This window comes from Anneissia japonica, unplaced genomic scaffold (assembly GCF_011630105.1).
Source record: "Anneissia japonica isolate Jap-2015-1 unplaced genomic scaffold, ASM1163010v1 scaffold351_len699533_cov169, whole genome shotgun sequence".
Taxonomy (NCBI): Eukaryota; Metazoa; Echinodermata; class Crinoidea; order Comatulida; family Comatulidae; genus Anneissia; species Anneissia japonica.
The window spans coordinates 581,040-594,921 of NW_022685600.1; the positions used below are offsets into that span (position 1 = coordinate 581,040).

The following is a 13,882-nucleotide window of genomic DNA, read 5'->3' on the forward strand; positions in this document are numbered from 1 at the left end:
CTCAGGTCACATATTGCAATTTTAGGTCTTTCATGTTTTTTTAGGTTTTGATTTTTGGGGATAAATAAGAAAGAAGGGAAAAAAGAAAGGAAAAATGAAAAGAACAATATTTTTATGTTTTGAAATAATTTGGTACATTCAAAGTGAAATATATTTGAGGAAAATGTGCTTTATGATGTATATTTATGGATGTTTCCAAAAAAAAAGTCAAAATGTTCTGTAAATTTCGCCAACAGGCGTTTTAAACTCTGATTTAAATTACTAGTATACAAACAATTATGGCCACAGCAACATTTGATTAATATGTGAAAAATTATTTTTTCCTAAATGTCATCTTCATGTTTGTATGCATAAAACATAATACAATGATTTTTTAGACTTGTGTGATGTTTTACATAGTTTAGTCAATGTAATAAGGAAGGTTGAGATACTACTTACAGCATAACCATAGTAAAGTGTTTCCCTGTTGATTTCTTCCATTGTATACCAATAATTTTCTTTCCAGAATTCACGTCCTTTTTGCATATGCCAGTGGCATTTAACTGTATTATTCATAAGGTTACGTCTTGTTTACATATTTCATCAACTATAATCAGAAGAAACTCGAATGTAAATTTAATTGGTTTATGACAATAGAATGGTGAATCTATATTAGGCTTAGATTATGCAATCTTCACCTTTTCTGGATTTTAAGGCGGCCATGTTTTTCTCCTCCTTATCTGCTGTTATTTTCTTCTCCACGCTAGCAAGCCATGGTTATGATAAAAAAAAAAGGCGAAATAAATGAAATGAAATGAAATGGTCACTGTGATATAACTAGTGTTAGCCAGTGTAAATTTTGATACATATCTGTAGCTATCAGTGACGACGTTGTATCCCTTATGTTATTTTTAACACAGTTCATAGATACATAGGGTACCTTACTATTCTGCGCTGTAAAAACAGACAGCTGATAACCATTGCTGAAAAAAATGTTCAGAATTTATAGAATCGATAGAAGGCAAAAAAATGTGTAGATATTTTAACTAACTTAATATGATATGAAAATTATATTTGTGAAACAATGGTGTCAATTAGGAAGCATTACGATTATCATTGAAGAAATTTGAAATTAAGAAAATATTTAACATGTATATATTGTAGTTAAATACATTGTATAGAAAAGGAACAGATGTACTTTATTAGTCATTCATTAATGTTGTGAATATGATATTAAAGTGCATGTGTGTAATTTGTGTATTATATTTATCGTAATTGGAAGCGTCACTCTCGATGCACCGTAGGAGGGTATTCATTAGATACGCTAGCAACTTTAGTGTGCGTGAAACAGTGCGTATGTCATTAAATGCTTTAAGTTAGAAGATGGTAAGGCCTGGTTTTGATGGAACTGCAAGCAAAATGATATGTCAAACCTATTATATCCTCGTCTATTAGCCCTTCAGGTAATTAATTTATGTTTAGGTGTCATCAGCGTGCAATTGATCAAGTTTTGAGTTTACGTTCTGTATCTACTCTGCTTTTTGGAAATGTATTCACTGGCAGCACTAAATTGCAACCCATTATGTCTTTTTTTAATGATTTTTTAATATTTTGTATATTGTGACTGAACTATCGAAGTTCTCGTCATGTATTTTTGTTCAAAACTTGAGCGTGAGGCTCTGCATTTTAACCAAGTTTGTTTAATAATAATAATAATAATTTTGGCTTATATAGCGCTTTATGCTAAAGCCTCAATGCGCTTAACAATAAAAATAAAAATGCTAGGAGAAATTTAAGAAAAGTACATGTTAAAAAGGTGAGTTTTTAAAGCTGCCTTTAAAATCATAAAAATCATAGCATTGCTTTTAATGCGGGGTATTTTGCAAAGTGACAGTCTCCCTCATAGGTAAAAATGCTGAATTTCATGCCCACTTGCATCCATCCATCTCTGTCATTTTAAATGTAAACATGCTGATGTATACACAGTGGCATAATGGTGGGGCCGGGGCTCTGTGGCTTTTTGAGAGTGGAGCCCTTTTTTGCCCCGGTTGCCAATTCCATTGTGGGATTTTTCGTTGTGCTGTTCTTTTAATTATGTTTGTCATTGCATTCTAAATGTTTTTAAAGACAAAATAAATTATATGAAATGAGTGGCAAATCCGGGAATGTTTATATATATAGGGCCCAGGGAGAGAATTTCACTGATAAAGGGTCAATACCACATGAGTCCCACCATGGTTGGGGCTGAGGTAAGTAAATGTATGATTACATCCCCGAAATGGCTGGATATGGCACTCAGACTTACAATTAAAAAAAAATTAAGGGCCCATTTAAATCGCTACTGGATATAATATGATATACAGTCGATATACGAGACACATTCTGTTATGTAACAACAGAGCCCTTTTGGGTCAGGGTGATAGATCAAGGACCATGTGGTTAGGGGTCCCTTCGATGGCCATAGGAGTCGGGGGCACTACGGACCGTCGCACAAGAGCGCATAGGCGTTACGCCACTATGTATACACCTGATTTTAAAAATATTGCAGCCGAGCCTCATCTCTGTATGTTCAGTGATTATCATAGAGATATTTATCAAAAAGTTTTAACAGTTTTATTTATCATAGTAATTTTAGTCTAACATTTTTCTTTAAATCAAGGGTTTAATTTCATTATTACAATTGTTGTGTAAAAAGCATGAAATAAATAAACGTGTTTTGTATACAAAAGAATTGCAATGCTTATTCTGTTGAATCATAATGAAATTGATTACATAGAAGATGATGGTCAGGATCCAGTGGGCTACGGGGCTGACAAAAATAATTGTTGGAAAGATAGTTGCGAAGATAGGTTATAGTCAATATGCTGCTTGTCTTTACGCAAACATAATTTGGAATACATAATGAAAATTATTCATGTAAATTCATTAATTATATACCGTGTCTAGCAGCCGCATTGTAATAATCGTACGGTCCAGCAAGCCCTGAAGGCGAACATTAAAAATATATTAATACGTGTCTGATCTGATTGACATGTTTACTAACAAAGGTTTTGGAAACAATTCAATAAACACATAAAAACATGTTCGCATATTATTAATTATTCAGTCGAATTTGAGATATTATAAACATGAAAGAGGCCTCAGTGTAATAGTCTTGCTCTATTATTCAGGTTTAGGCTATTTATATCGTATAAACAAGCGATTGTATCTATCGCGACCAATCAATAAAATGTGCAGTCAGTTATGACAAAATTGTCCTTATACTGTAATTATTCGGGCATTCATAATACGATCGTTTCCCTGACAACTAGCAAAATAATTGTATTGAGCGCTAACGATCAGCAAAACACAGCGATTGAGTGTTTACCGTGTAGTAAAAACATGTCGACGGTTTAGTGAACTAGTTGCTACTGTAGAAACGCGCATAAATTATTTTAATCAACATTTGTTCAACTCCTCATATATTACGGTACGGTACATTACTGAAGAGCAGGTATGGCGACAAAAGCTTTTAGGCCGTACGCGAACCAATGCTCGACTAATAAACCCGTGAAGACCGAAAGAACGACGGCTCAAGCATTTACAATTCGCTCCAAAACACAGGGTCAGGCTATTCGCCCGCCTCCGTCGGCGGGAGCATTCAGGGAGAATCCCGCTCCGCCTTCTGGGTTCCGTTACTTCTACGATAGAGGAGATTTCCCAGTAAGCATAGTTCACAACGCTACCATAAAGGTTGCTTGGCAGGTAAGATATATTTTAATACGTAAACGATAATGAACCAATTAAACACGCTACGGTAAAATATAATGTTGTAACATGGAGGTATAAAAATAGTTGGTTGTAATATCCATTTACATCAAGCCTATGATAAGCTTTGTTCAAAATATATGTATATGTATTACGCATATATATAATATATATATATATATATATATATATATATATATATATTGTACAGGTATATATATATATATGTATATATATATTTATTTATTTATTTATGCGAAATAACATTTCCCCAGCCGGTATTTGATTTTAACCACAAGGCAGGGGCTCGCAGATTCAATTTTTTACGGTTTGCAATTTACAATTTATATAATAAAACATTACTTAAAGGTGGCTTTATAGTTTATCCCTTTATGTGTTAAATTTTGTATTGAAACACCCTCTTCACACATTATATCACTATACGTCACTTAGTGTTAGTGGCTGCTACTTGGTTGCCCTTGTATATTTGTAATATTGATGAGCACTAACACATTTGTAATTGGATGTTCACAGTCTCTCACTAGTGAAGCTAACGTTGTATAAATACAAGCCCCGCATACAGTCTTCTAATGCAATTTGCTTTAAAATTGTCGAAACACAGATAGGCCAAGCTTTTAATATTGATTATTTACAGGTCTAGGTCCGGCGGAACGTTTTTCAAAGTGGTGAGGGGTTGGCCACTGTAAGATGAATGGGAATATGAATTGAGAGGGAGCCGATATATACAAAAATCTGCATTGACATATATTTTCTGCTAAAAAGTTGGAAGGGGGGGGGTGGGGGCGGGCTCCCCGCCTCGGCCATGATTTATACAATTTAGGCTAACAATTTATAATAATATTGTGACAAAATGAAATAAAATAAAATTATAATGTCATTTCAGGTGGAGATAGAGAAACTCGACTTTCATCATTATCTACCTCTCTTTTTCGACGGATTATCGGAGACGAAGCATCCTTACAAGTTCCTAGCTCGATATGGTATACACGATATGCTGACACACGGGGGCTACAAGGTCCTCCCCGTTATCCCCCAGCTCATCTTACCCCTCAAGAAAGCTCTCATGACGAAAAATAAAGACATAATCTGCGCTACATTGAAAGTGATCCAAGAGGTGGTAATGAGTCATGAGCTTGCTGGTGAGGCTCTAATCCCGTACTATCGGCAGCTTCTGCCCGTCATGAATCTATTTAAGAACAGTAACAACAACCTAGGCGACGGTATCGAGTACGATCAGTGGAAAGTGTGCAACGTCGGGGATATGGTAAACTCTACCCTAGAGCTTCTTGAGCGACGAGGGGGACAGGACGCGTATATCAACATCAAGTACATGATACCGACGTATGAGTCATGTGTATTAACATATTAAGTCTTAATTGCGATCCGACCAATTCCACCGAGAATGGTTTTTCGTGCCCCTTTCCGTGTGTAACCTCAGAGGAGATAAATGACTGGAAGCCAGAGTGCATATTTTTTTCAAAAAACCTCAGACGAACATATTTTGCATGGACTGAAATTGGATTCGAGACCATTTTTTTTAGTGTTTTCTTTATATCATCAGGGATACACTAGGTCTATCGGCTGCACTGCTGCGATATAATGTGTATAGAAATCAAAATAAAACGTGTTATTGTAGACTTCTTTAGAATATATTTTATAAAATACAGAGTATTCACACTGCGAGCCACAGAACAACCGACTTGAGCGGGTATACAATAATAGACCTATTTAATCACACGTGTCTACAGAACATTTGCCAATCTTTAAGTGAGCTATTTTCTGATACTTAAAATTTTCTGATACTTAAAAGATAGTATAACGTGCAATGTAGGCCTATTGTAGTCAGGAATAATTAAAAGAAATAAATCATTAAACAAATTATTTATTCGATTTATAATAATTCTTTTGATATTAATTTTAAATTAAATTTGAAAGCGCCATGACTATGTATAAAACATATATTAGACATATAGAATGTATAAAATTTATTATCTAAAACACGTTCAATTTTAAGAGTTTCATAACCTCATTATTGTAAGATTTAGCTTAAGGATGTGGGTAAACTCTGGAAAACCCATAAACAATCCAAATTAAACATTGAATTGCTTATTTCAAACAATTCCTAATTCTAATTGGATGTTATTGTATGATTTGATTAGATTAGAAAATATTATCCAATCAGAATTAAGAAATGCCTATTTAAAATTATCAAACAAGTTAATAACTTCCAAATAGAAGTGGTTGGCGGATCGGTTGTGGCTTGGACTTCCTGACCTTGAGGTCGGGGGTTCGAAACTCTCGCTGAGGAAGTTGCTTGTGTCCTTGGGCAAGGCACTTTATCTACGGTTGCCTCTCTCCACCCAGGTACAAATACTAGGTAGCCTACAAGTTGGTACCTGGTAGGTTCAAACACAACCTGTGTTGACTACAGCTGCAATATTATGGAATTCCCCCATGGGGCCTGGGTGTGTGTTCCATATGAGCTTGATCCAGTGACCGGGGATAATAATGTAAGCGCATAGAGGTCTATACAATCATGCGCTATATAAGTCGACAATTATTATTATTATTAAATAGTCACAGAACAAAACAAATCAATTATCGTTGATACATTTCTTTGTTGTCGAGGAAATTTTGTCTCATTGTATTTCCAAAATGAAAACCAATAACTTTAAATTAATCAATTCAAATTGTTAATGTATTGTATAAAATCAGCAATGCAGAGAATATTATAAGCCAATTAGTAGTTTGAAATGCGCATGGCCGTTTCAAGGTCAATTGACAATAAGCAGACATACACATAACATAGGTTTATGTCGATTCACCATATGATACGAGCATGTGCAGTTCAAACAATTCTAAAATTGGTTTTTTTTAATGATACACGGTAGCTAAGAGTTTGTTGGTCCAACGTTTACCGTATTGGTTACGCTGGAAAAATTAAAAACTCAATTACAGTGTCTTATTTTTGACCCATTCCTTGTACTTGTCTATTTGTGGCATTATTTACCACATGTTGTGAAGTCGATTGTTAGGTCAATTAAAAACATTTGTATTACTACATTTTAAAATAAGCCTAAATATATTGTTTGAAAAGGGGGGTTATTTTCCCATTTAACTGTGATGACGCAGTCATGGCTATCAATATGCGAACCTTTAAAGACCAATTAAATATCATGTGTTTTTTAAACGACGATGATGCCGTCGGTCTAAAACATGAATTTTACAATCCAAACGATTTTGATGCCGATCCTGATTGAATCTCTTGTGATTCGGACTCTTTTGTTGGAATTTATGGACTACACATTTCTGGAGCCACCACTGCAAATGTATTGTTTCATTCCTCCGTTTTGAAATCACAGTAATTTGCTATATAAATTAATTTCTGTCGTTAGTGATAACGATAATAATATTTTTATTGGCATGGATAGCAGATGAGAACAAGTTCCATAATTTGGCAGCAATTTGGATGGATTTTTCACCCCAGTAATTCTGTGGTTCCTGAACTTAGGTCACTGCGTCCTGGTCTAGTAAAGTTTGGTTTGAAAACTAGACATGTCGGCAGAAGCGACCTCGAGGTTGAGAAATCAAACCGTTACCGTTGCCATGTCTCTCTTTGTTGCGACAAAATCGCTGATCTTACGAATACGTCCAGTGTTACGAAGTCAATATCCAATCTGATTCGTTACGTTTGTAAAGAAATCTGGAATGACATATTAACACAACAGCTTGGCAATCAAATATAATTAAACAGCTTTTAATATTGAGTACATCATGGTAAACATTTCAGTTCCAATAAACTATACATATTTAATTACATATTTTTAGGCCATACACACAAAAAAAAAATAATGACAAAGTTCCAACCACAAAAGCCCAAAATGTTCATGATTGCAACACATCATTGTTTATGTTAATCGAACAATTGTCTTCAATTCGTTTTACTGTGTATAAAAATATATTTAATGGAATATCCTTTTTGAAATTAAATTATCGTTTATACCCGGAATTTACCCAAGGAACTATTCTTATTTATCCCGATTATTTTTAAGCATACCGCATAGTAAGAACATTCAAGACAAGACTGTTAATTATTCATTTTAACAAGGTACGACCTAATGGACAAATTATGTACAAACACATTTGACATTTAAATATATTTATATGAAATGACAGTTATCTAAGACGCTTTATGCTATAGGGCCGAGGGATAGTGTACGGTTTTATTAATACTGACTTAAGAACTTGTTACTTAGCATGGTCAAAATAACATCACACCACACACGTTTTGGGAGCAACACAAAATAAAACCCTTTCTGAACTTTTGAAATTCCAACAAGTTTTTTTTTTCTTTCTCAAAAGCATTTGCAACTTATGTCATTGATCTAGATAATTTTACGACATTTTGTGGAATATTGAAGTTGTTCTCCCACAGCATTACGTAATACTTAATTTTGGCTCATTCATATAATAGGCCTATGTCTTTATGTCTACATTATCGTATTCTGGCTATAGGGCCTACTTAAAAAAAAAACAAAAAAAAAAACGACCAATCCGTGGTTTAGTGTTTGGCAGGGTAAGGACGGGCATATTACAGGCTTTACTCTCCAAAAATATATACTAATGCGTTTTTACAGAAAAAAGTTGCTCAAGTTTTCTATTAACTTATATAGGATACAGAGTTTCTATATCTCATGCACAGATGCTGTGGTTTCCATTGGCCCTGCTCGAATGTTTCTAGTAGTTAGTTGCTAAAGCCTAAAGGCCTAACTATTAATTTTACTTCAGATTTACTTTCCCATCTTTATCCAGCCGTTAATCCATTTAACTCGTCTCAATAATTTCATGTGCTTAATTATAAAAAAACGGTACTGATAGGCAAAATATAACAAAACAAAATCTCAGTGTGAATTTACATAATAACGGTAAAATATTGTGCAACTTTGGACCCGGAAGACAACGAAACAGATAACCGGACATTGATAATCGTAGTAAAACATACATTAAGAAGAATGCACAGGTTTTTAATCAGCCAGAGGGCCTATCCTTATATGTTATTATTGTATTCTTCGCGGAGAAATCTGACGACTTGTTGGTCAATAACATCGCCGACGTACACATAGTTTCCATCTGGTCCCACAGCAATATCATGAGGCATTTGAAATTCCTAGGAATAAGGAAAAACAATTCTTCATAAAAATGTTTGGATTTAAAAATAGATTGTAAATTCCTATAGAAAACAAAAACAGCAGAATATAAATCCAGGCTCCATAGGAAAAATTCTTTGTGAGATATTGTCCAAATGATTTTTCTAATAATAATAAAGATATCTGACATAAAAACTCGTGAACGCTTAATGATATACAAATATTTGAATATTTAAAAACTGAGGAGGAGGTGGGGTGGAACAACCGGTGACTACGCCCCATTTCCCCCAGCTTTTTAAATATTTAAAAATCTGTATCTCATTAACCGTTCCCGAGTATTTTTTTTTTTCGTTTTTGTTTTTGTTTTTGTTTTTTTTGGTGTGTCTAGAATCATCAGTTTTACAACCTATCAACAATATTGGCTTAAGGTAAAGCAGTTGCAAAAATATTAGAAAAAGTTAAGCCTAGTCTGTATTGAAAAGTAATTCAATAATTGATTTGTTACATTGTTTATTTAAGCGAGGTGTTTGTTTTTCAATTTGAAATTAGAATAAGATTATTTCTTTCATCAATTGACGCATAATACCGTTCTGTTTTTCTCAGGACATCCATTACCGTTTAAGCTAATGCTCAATTAAAGGATTTTCATATATTAAAAGATGTAAATTGTAAATTAATGAAATCGGAGTTCATTTGATCCGTGTCTTATTTAAAGTTAATAATAATATTATAATATATTTGACCTATATTAATGAGCTATCCAATGTTGTAGTTGAATGCTTATGATTCTAACGCTGATGTTATGACCATGGAGCCGACAGTAAACGGAAATCATATAGAAATCTAATAGTTTTATTACAAATTCATAATTATACTTCAAAATGATGAGAATATTTGAACAAACTAAGGCTCCAGATTCGATCTGCTAATTAAAATTAGAGTATAAGTTTGAATTTGTCTTTATGTATTATTTCGAAATTCATAAAAAAAGGCCTAGGCCTATAATTCAAAACATTATAATACAGCAATTATGGTATACACATTTAAACATTTAAACGGTCGAGCAGTTACACCAATTGATGAAAATAAATATGTAGAAACATTAATATTTCAAAACACAAGAGACAAAGGCAAGATAACCAGGTGCGGATTCAGGATGTTTCTGGGAGGGGGTTAGGGTAGTGCCAGATTGAGGGCGATGGAGGTTGGATGTCTTAGCCATTTTAATTTCTCATTTCAACGAAAGTTTCGACCGGCAATTGTAGTCTTCGTTACGATGACTTGCAGACACACAGGATATTCATTCATCGTCTTAGTAAGTTCTTACCTGGTGCGGGGCCCATGTTTCAAGTATTTCACCTGTTGAGACGTCTATTGTGTATCCCTGGGCTGGAACCCTTTCAGATTGACCGTTTACTGCATATAAAACATCTAGAAATTACAAAAAAAAAAAATTATCTATTATCAAGTCATGAATTCGTTTTAACGACTACTTTTATCATAAAGTCACATATTTACCTTTTTTTTTTACAGTGATTTGTTTATAAACACTGTTGTATCGTTTAACGTTATTTTTATTTGTTGATTAACATTTAAAAATCAAATTACGTCATTAATGCATACATCATGTAATAACAATAATAGCAATAATAATAATGTTACGCCTAACAATAACAATACCACAATGAAAAATAGCAATAACAATAGTAATAGCAATAAAAAATATATATATACGCTATGGCAAACACTCGCCCTCCAAATTCTCGCTTCCGTATTTCTTTAATGAAGTCGCCAGTTACGGTATCGAAACATTGGATTCTTCCGTTCTCCCGGTCGGCGACACAGATCATCTGACGCGACTCAACCAGAGCCAAGCTATGTGGAATATTGAAGCTGGATCGCCTTGGATCGGAACCTAATAATTCATTAGACGACAGAAATATATTAATTCCTGATCCGCTGTTTATTAATCTGGATCGTTTTGATTTACAACAAATGGCTGCTGCCAAAGATCATTCCAATACTGAATAAACCCTCTCATAAACCAAACATGTCTAATCTAAAATACTGTATAACAACATGAGCGGTGTTTGGATGTAGGCTTATCGTAGTTGATTAATTAAGGCTGGTAAAGGATGCTTGTATTCAACAACTATACTGTATTAAGTATTCAATGTAAAAGTAAAACGCGAAATGGCCTAGAGAAATATTTAGTTCTCTGAATCTGCATGTTTGTGTAATACTGGTGTTTGATTAAATGCTGACTATGATCCATTTTTCTTGATTTCGTCACCAGAATGAAATAGGGCCTAACATATAAAAACTTACTATCACCATGTGCTGTAATTTCTTGAATGAAGGTTCCATTTGACGAAAACTTCAAAATTCGTTTGTTGCAGTAACTGTAAATATTCAAGTATTTAAATTTAAGCGTAAGAATTTAAGCAAACTTTCTTAAGAACTAATCCTCAATTAATTATTAAAAAAAACAACTTATTGATTTATTAAAAGATTTATCATTGAAGTCTTAAGTCATTGATGGTAATAATAACTATTATTTGAATTAAAACTTAAATTGAATTTTTAATATAACAATAACGAAAGAAATGATTTCACATAGTGACTTATGAAAATAATTTATTATGAATAATGTGGTATTCAAAAAAATTGACCATCATGGGAGTGGGCTAGGCCTAATTCCTTGTTTAATAGGCCTATATTTACATTTCTTTCTTCGCAAACAGCGAATGACTCGTTCCTTATAGAAAGGAAACGATGCTCTAAAATTGAAGTCTCTTTGAGAGTTGGTTTTAGATATTTCAGTTGTTTATATTTGTGGGGAAATTTTGTTGTCACAGAAATTGAATCCAGTGCCATTGGAATATATGTCAAGCATTTTAACCACTAAGTTATGCAAATCTACTCCACTTGGTACTTTTTTATGAAAAGCACCAAATGTTAAGAACTTAACATGTTCATTACAATTCAATGAAAAATTATTTGACCTAATGCTGCTATTACTACTCCAGATATTTGCCTACAATGTCTGTCATGTTCGACGGAGAGGTCCGAACCAAGGGCCGAAATCGGTCGGGCTCCCGAAATAAAAAAAAAAATTCCCTTGAAGGGAAAATGTTTTATGCCATAGTATGGTCTAAATTGTGCTTTTAGACCACACAATATTTGGGATTGGCAATCGAAATAACGTCATTTGGGTGGGAAAATTATTATTATTATTATTTTAATTTAGGTGGTCCAGGCCAGTCCGACGGAGTGGAGGGGAAATAGCCCTGTTCCCCCTCCCCCACTGGCACCACCGCCGTACTACTCATTAAAATGCTCAATGTTTCCATCAACTTACCCATCAGCTATGAACACATTACCAGTAGATATCTCAACTGCTACATCAGTTGGCTGACAAAAGTGTTTGTGGTCAACTCCGGGTACGAATGCCTCACCCAGAACCATCTCAGTTTTAAAGTTTTTGCCTGAGACCTTGAACACCTGGTGAAGGGCAACGTCGGTCAACCAGAGATCACCGTTAGAGTCACAGGTTAAGCCATGAGGCATGTAAAATCTAGAAAAAAAAATCATTTGATATCCGAGCACAAAGCTGTATAATCTTCAAATAATTTTCTGAAAATGGTTTATGCTTGCCTCGTAAATTTTGGCCGAGTGTCAACTTACCTGTCGGAGCCTGATTGTTGTTTGATGTCACCGCCGTTTTTGCTTAATAGTAGTATGACATTTTCTCGTATCGGCCCACGCTCTTCGGCATTAACGAATATGTGGTTCTCATCGAAGTCACTGTAAATGTTAGTTTTTTTCTGAGTTAAAGAGACCATTAATGAAGTGCTGATATAAAGGAGTTAATCACAGGATGCGGATAGGTTTAGTACTCGCCGGGCATTAGTCAATAGGTTAAACGTTATTGATGTGAATGAATCTTAAAACTTAACTTATTATAGCTTAACTTAACTGATTATAAATCAAACATATTTAATAATTATATCGTATTTTATGTTTACCATGATTATGATAGATGGAAGGATGGACGGATAGATAGATCAAACGATGGACAGATGGATTAAACGATGAATGGATGGATGAACGGACGGATAGATGGATTAAACGATGGATGGATGGATGGATGGATGGATGGATGGATGGATGGATGGATGGATGAATTGATGGATGGATGGATGGAAAGATATTTATTATTATTATCGTGTCATGATCATTTTATTATTATTATTATTATTATTATTATTATTATTATCGTCATCATCATCATCATCATCATCATCATCATCATTATTTTATTAATATAACTATTATTATCATCATCATCCTCATTATCGCAATTAGTATAGGCCTAATCAGGATAATCATCACATCATCATCACTATCATCATCATCAATTATCATTATTTAAAAAAAATCTTTATTGCACTCGAAAATGGTGTTATTGAGCGATACAGTACGGTAATAACTGTTGTACCTTGGCTGCCACGGTCTGTCAGCCCGATGGAACACGAACACATCCCCCGTTTTCGGGTGAGCATCAACTCCCGAGACTTGCCCGAGATTAAGACCAGGCGCTGGCCACGACAGATCCTGGACCAGGACAGGGCTATACTCCCAGGCACTTCCTAGAGATGAGTAGACTTCGTCTAGGCTAGTCTCGATACTATTAACCTGATAATCTGATTGCTTAGAAACGTCGCTGTAGTCGTACGCCATGTCATAACTTTCGCCAAGCATTGGTAGGTTCGCCAGAAGGCGGCTTAAGTCGTACATGGTTTCGTCGCAATGTGGTTCGACGAACTGTGAGTAGTACTTCGATAGGTAGTGAGCATCAGTTTCAGTGCTATAATTGAATTATAAAACAATATTTGTTTAAGCTGAATTTGAATTTTTGAACGATCATGCGATCACACTTCCTCCAAATAAAAGTTTTAATCGCGGCGAATCAACCAGTATATATA

The 13,882-nt window shown here is 34.4% G+C and overlaps 3 protein-coding genes across 3 annotated transcripts in view; 2 read left to right on the top strand and 1 right to left on the bottom strand.

The window, feature by feature from the left end:
• LOC117111663 (peptidyl-glycine alpha-amidating monooxygenase B-like) overlaps positions 1 to 2,707 on the top strand; it is a 63,866-nt gene extending 61,159 nt beyond the window's left edge. Inside the window, exon 19 of the mRNA XM_033254639.1 lies at positions 208 to 2,707. The gene's annotated coding sequence lies outside the window, so the exon portion shown is untranslated. The remainder of the gene's footprint in view (positions 1 to 207) is intronic.
• Positions 2,708 to 3,279: 572 nt separating this feature from the next.
• Positions 3,280 to 8,281, top strand: LOC117111680 (parkin coregulated gene protein homolog). The gene is made up of 2 exons (XM_033254662.1): positions 3,280 to 3,723; positions 4,631 to 8,281. Exons 1-2 carry the CDS (start codon positions 3,475 to 3,477, stop codon positions 5,114 to 5,116), a joined length of 735 nt encoding a protein of 244 aa, XP_033110553.1. The 5' UTR covers positions 3,280 to 3,474; the 3' UTR covers positions 5,117 to 8,281.
• The window catches only part of LOC117111671 (peptidylglycine alpha-amidating monooxygenase-like), a 19,430-nt gene continuing 13,646 nt past the window's right edge, over positions 8,099 to 13,882 (bottom strand). Inside the window, exons 6-12 of the mRNA XM_033254649.1 lie at positions 13,396 to 13,764; positions 12,582 to 12,701; positions 12,256 to 12,471; positions 11,223 to 11,296; positions 10,615 to 10,809; positions 10,222 to 10,328; positions 8,099 to 8,914 (exon numbers count right to left, since the gene is read on the bottom strand). Coding sequence (XP_033110540.1) covers positions 8,795 to 8,914; positions 10,222 to 10,328; positions 10,615 to 10,809; positions 11,223 to 11,296; positions 12,256 to 12,471; positions 12,582 to 12,701; positions 13,396 to 13,764 — 1,201 coding nt within the window. The 3' untranslated portion in view covers positions 8,099 to 8,794. The remainder of the gene's footprint in view (positions 8,915 to 10,221; positions 10,329 to 10,614; positions 10,810 to 11,222; positions 11,297 to 12,255; positions 12,472 to 12,581; positions 12,702 to 13,395; positions 13,765 to 13,882) is intronic.

Coding starts and splice junctions, on each gene's coding strand:
- LOC117111680 (XM_033254662.1), top strand. CDS start 3,475: ATGGCGACAAAAGCTTTTAGGCCGTACGCGAACCAATGCTCGACTAAT. Junction 3,724..4,630: donor CCATAAAGGTTGCTTGGCAG/GTAAGATATATT, acceptor ATGTCATTTCAG/GTGGAGATAGAGAAACTCGA.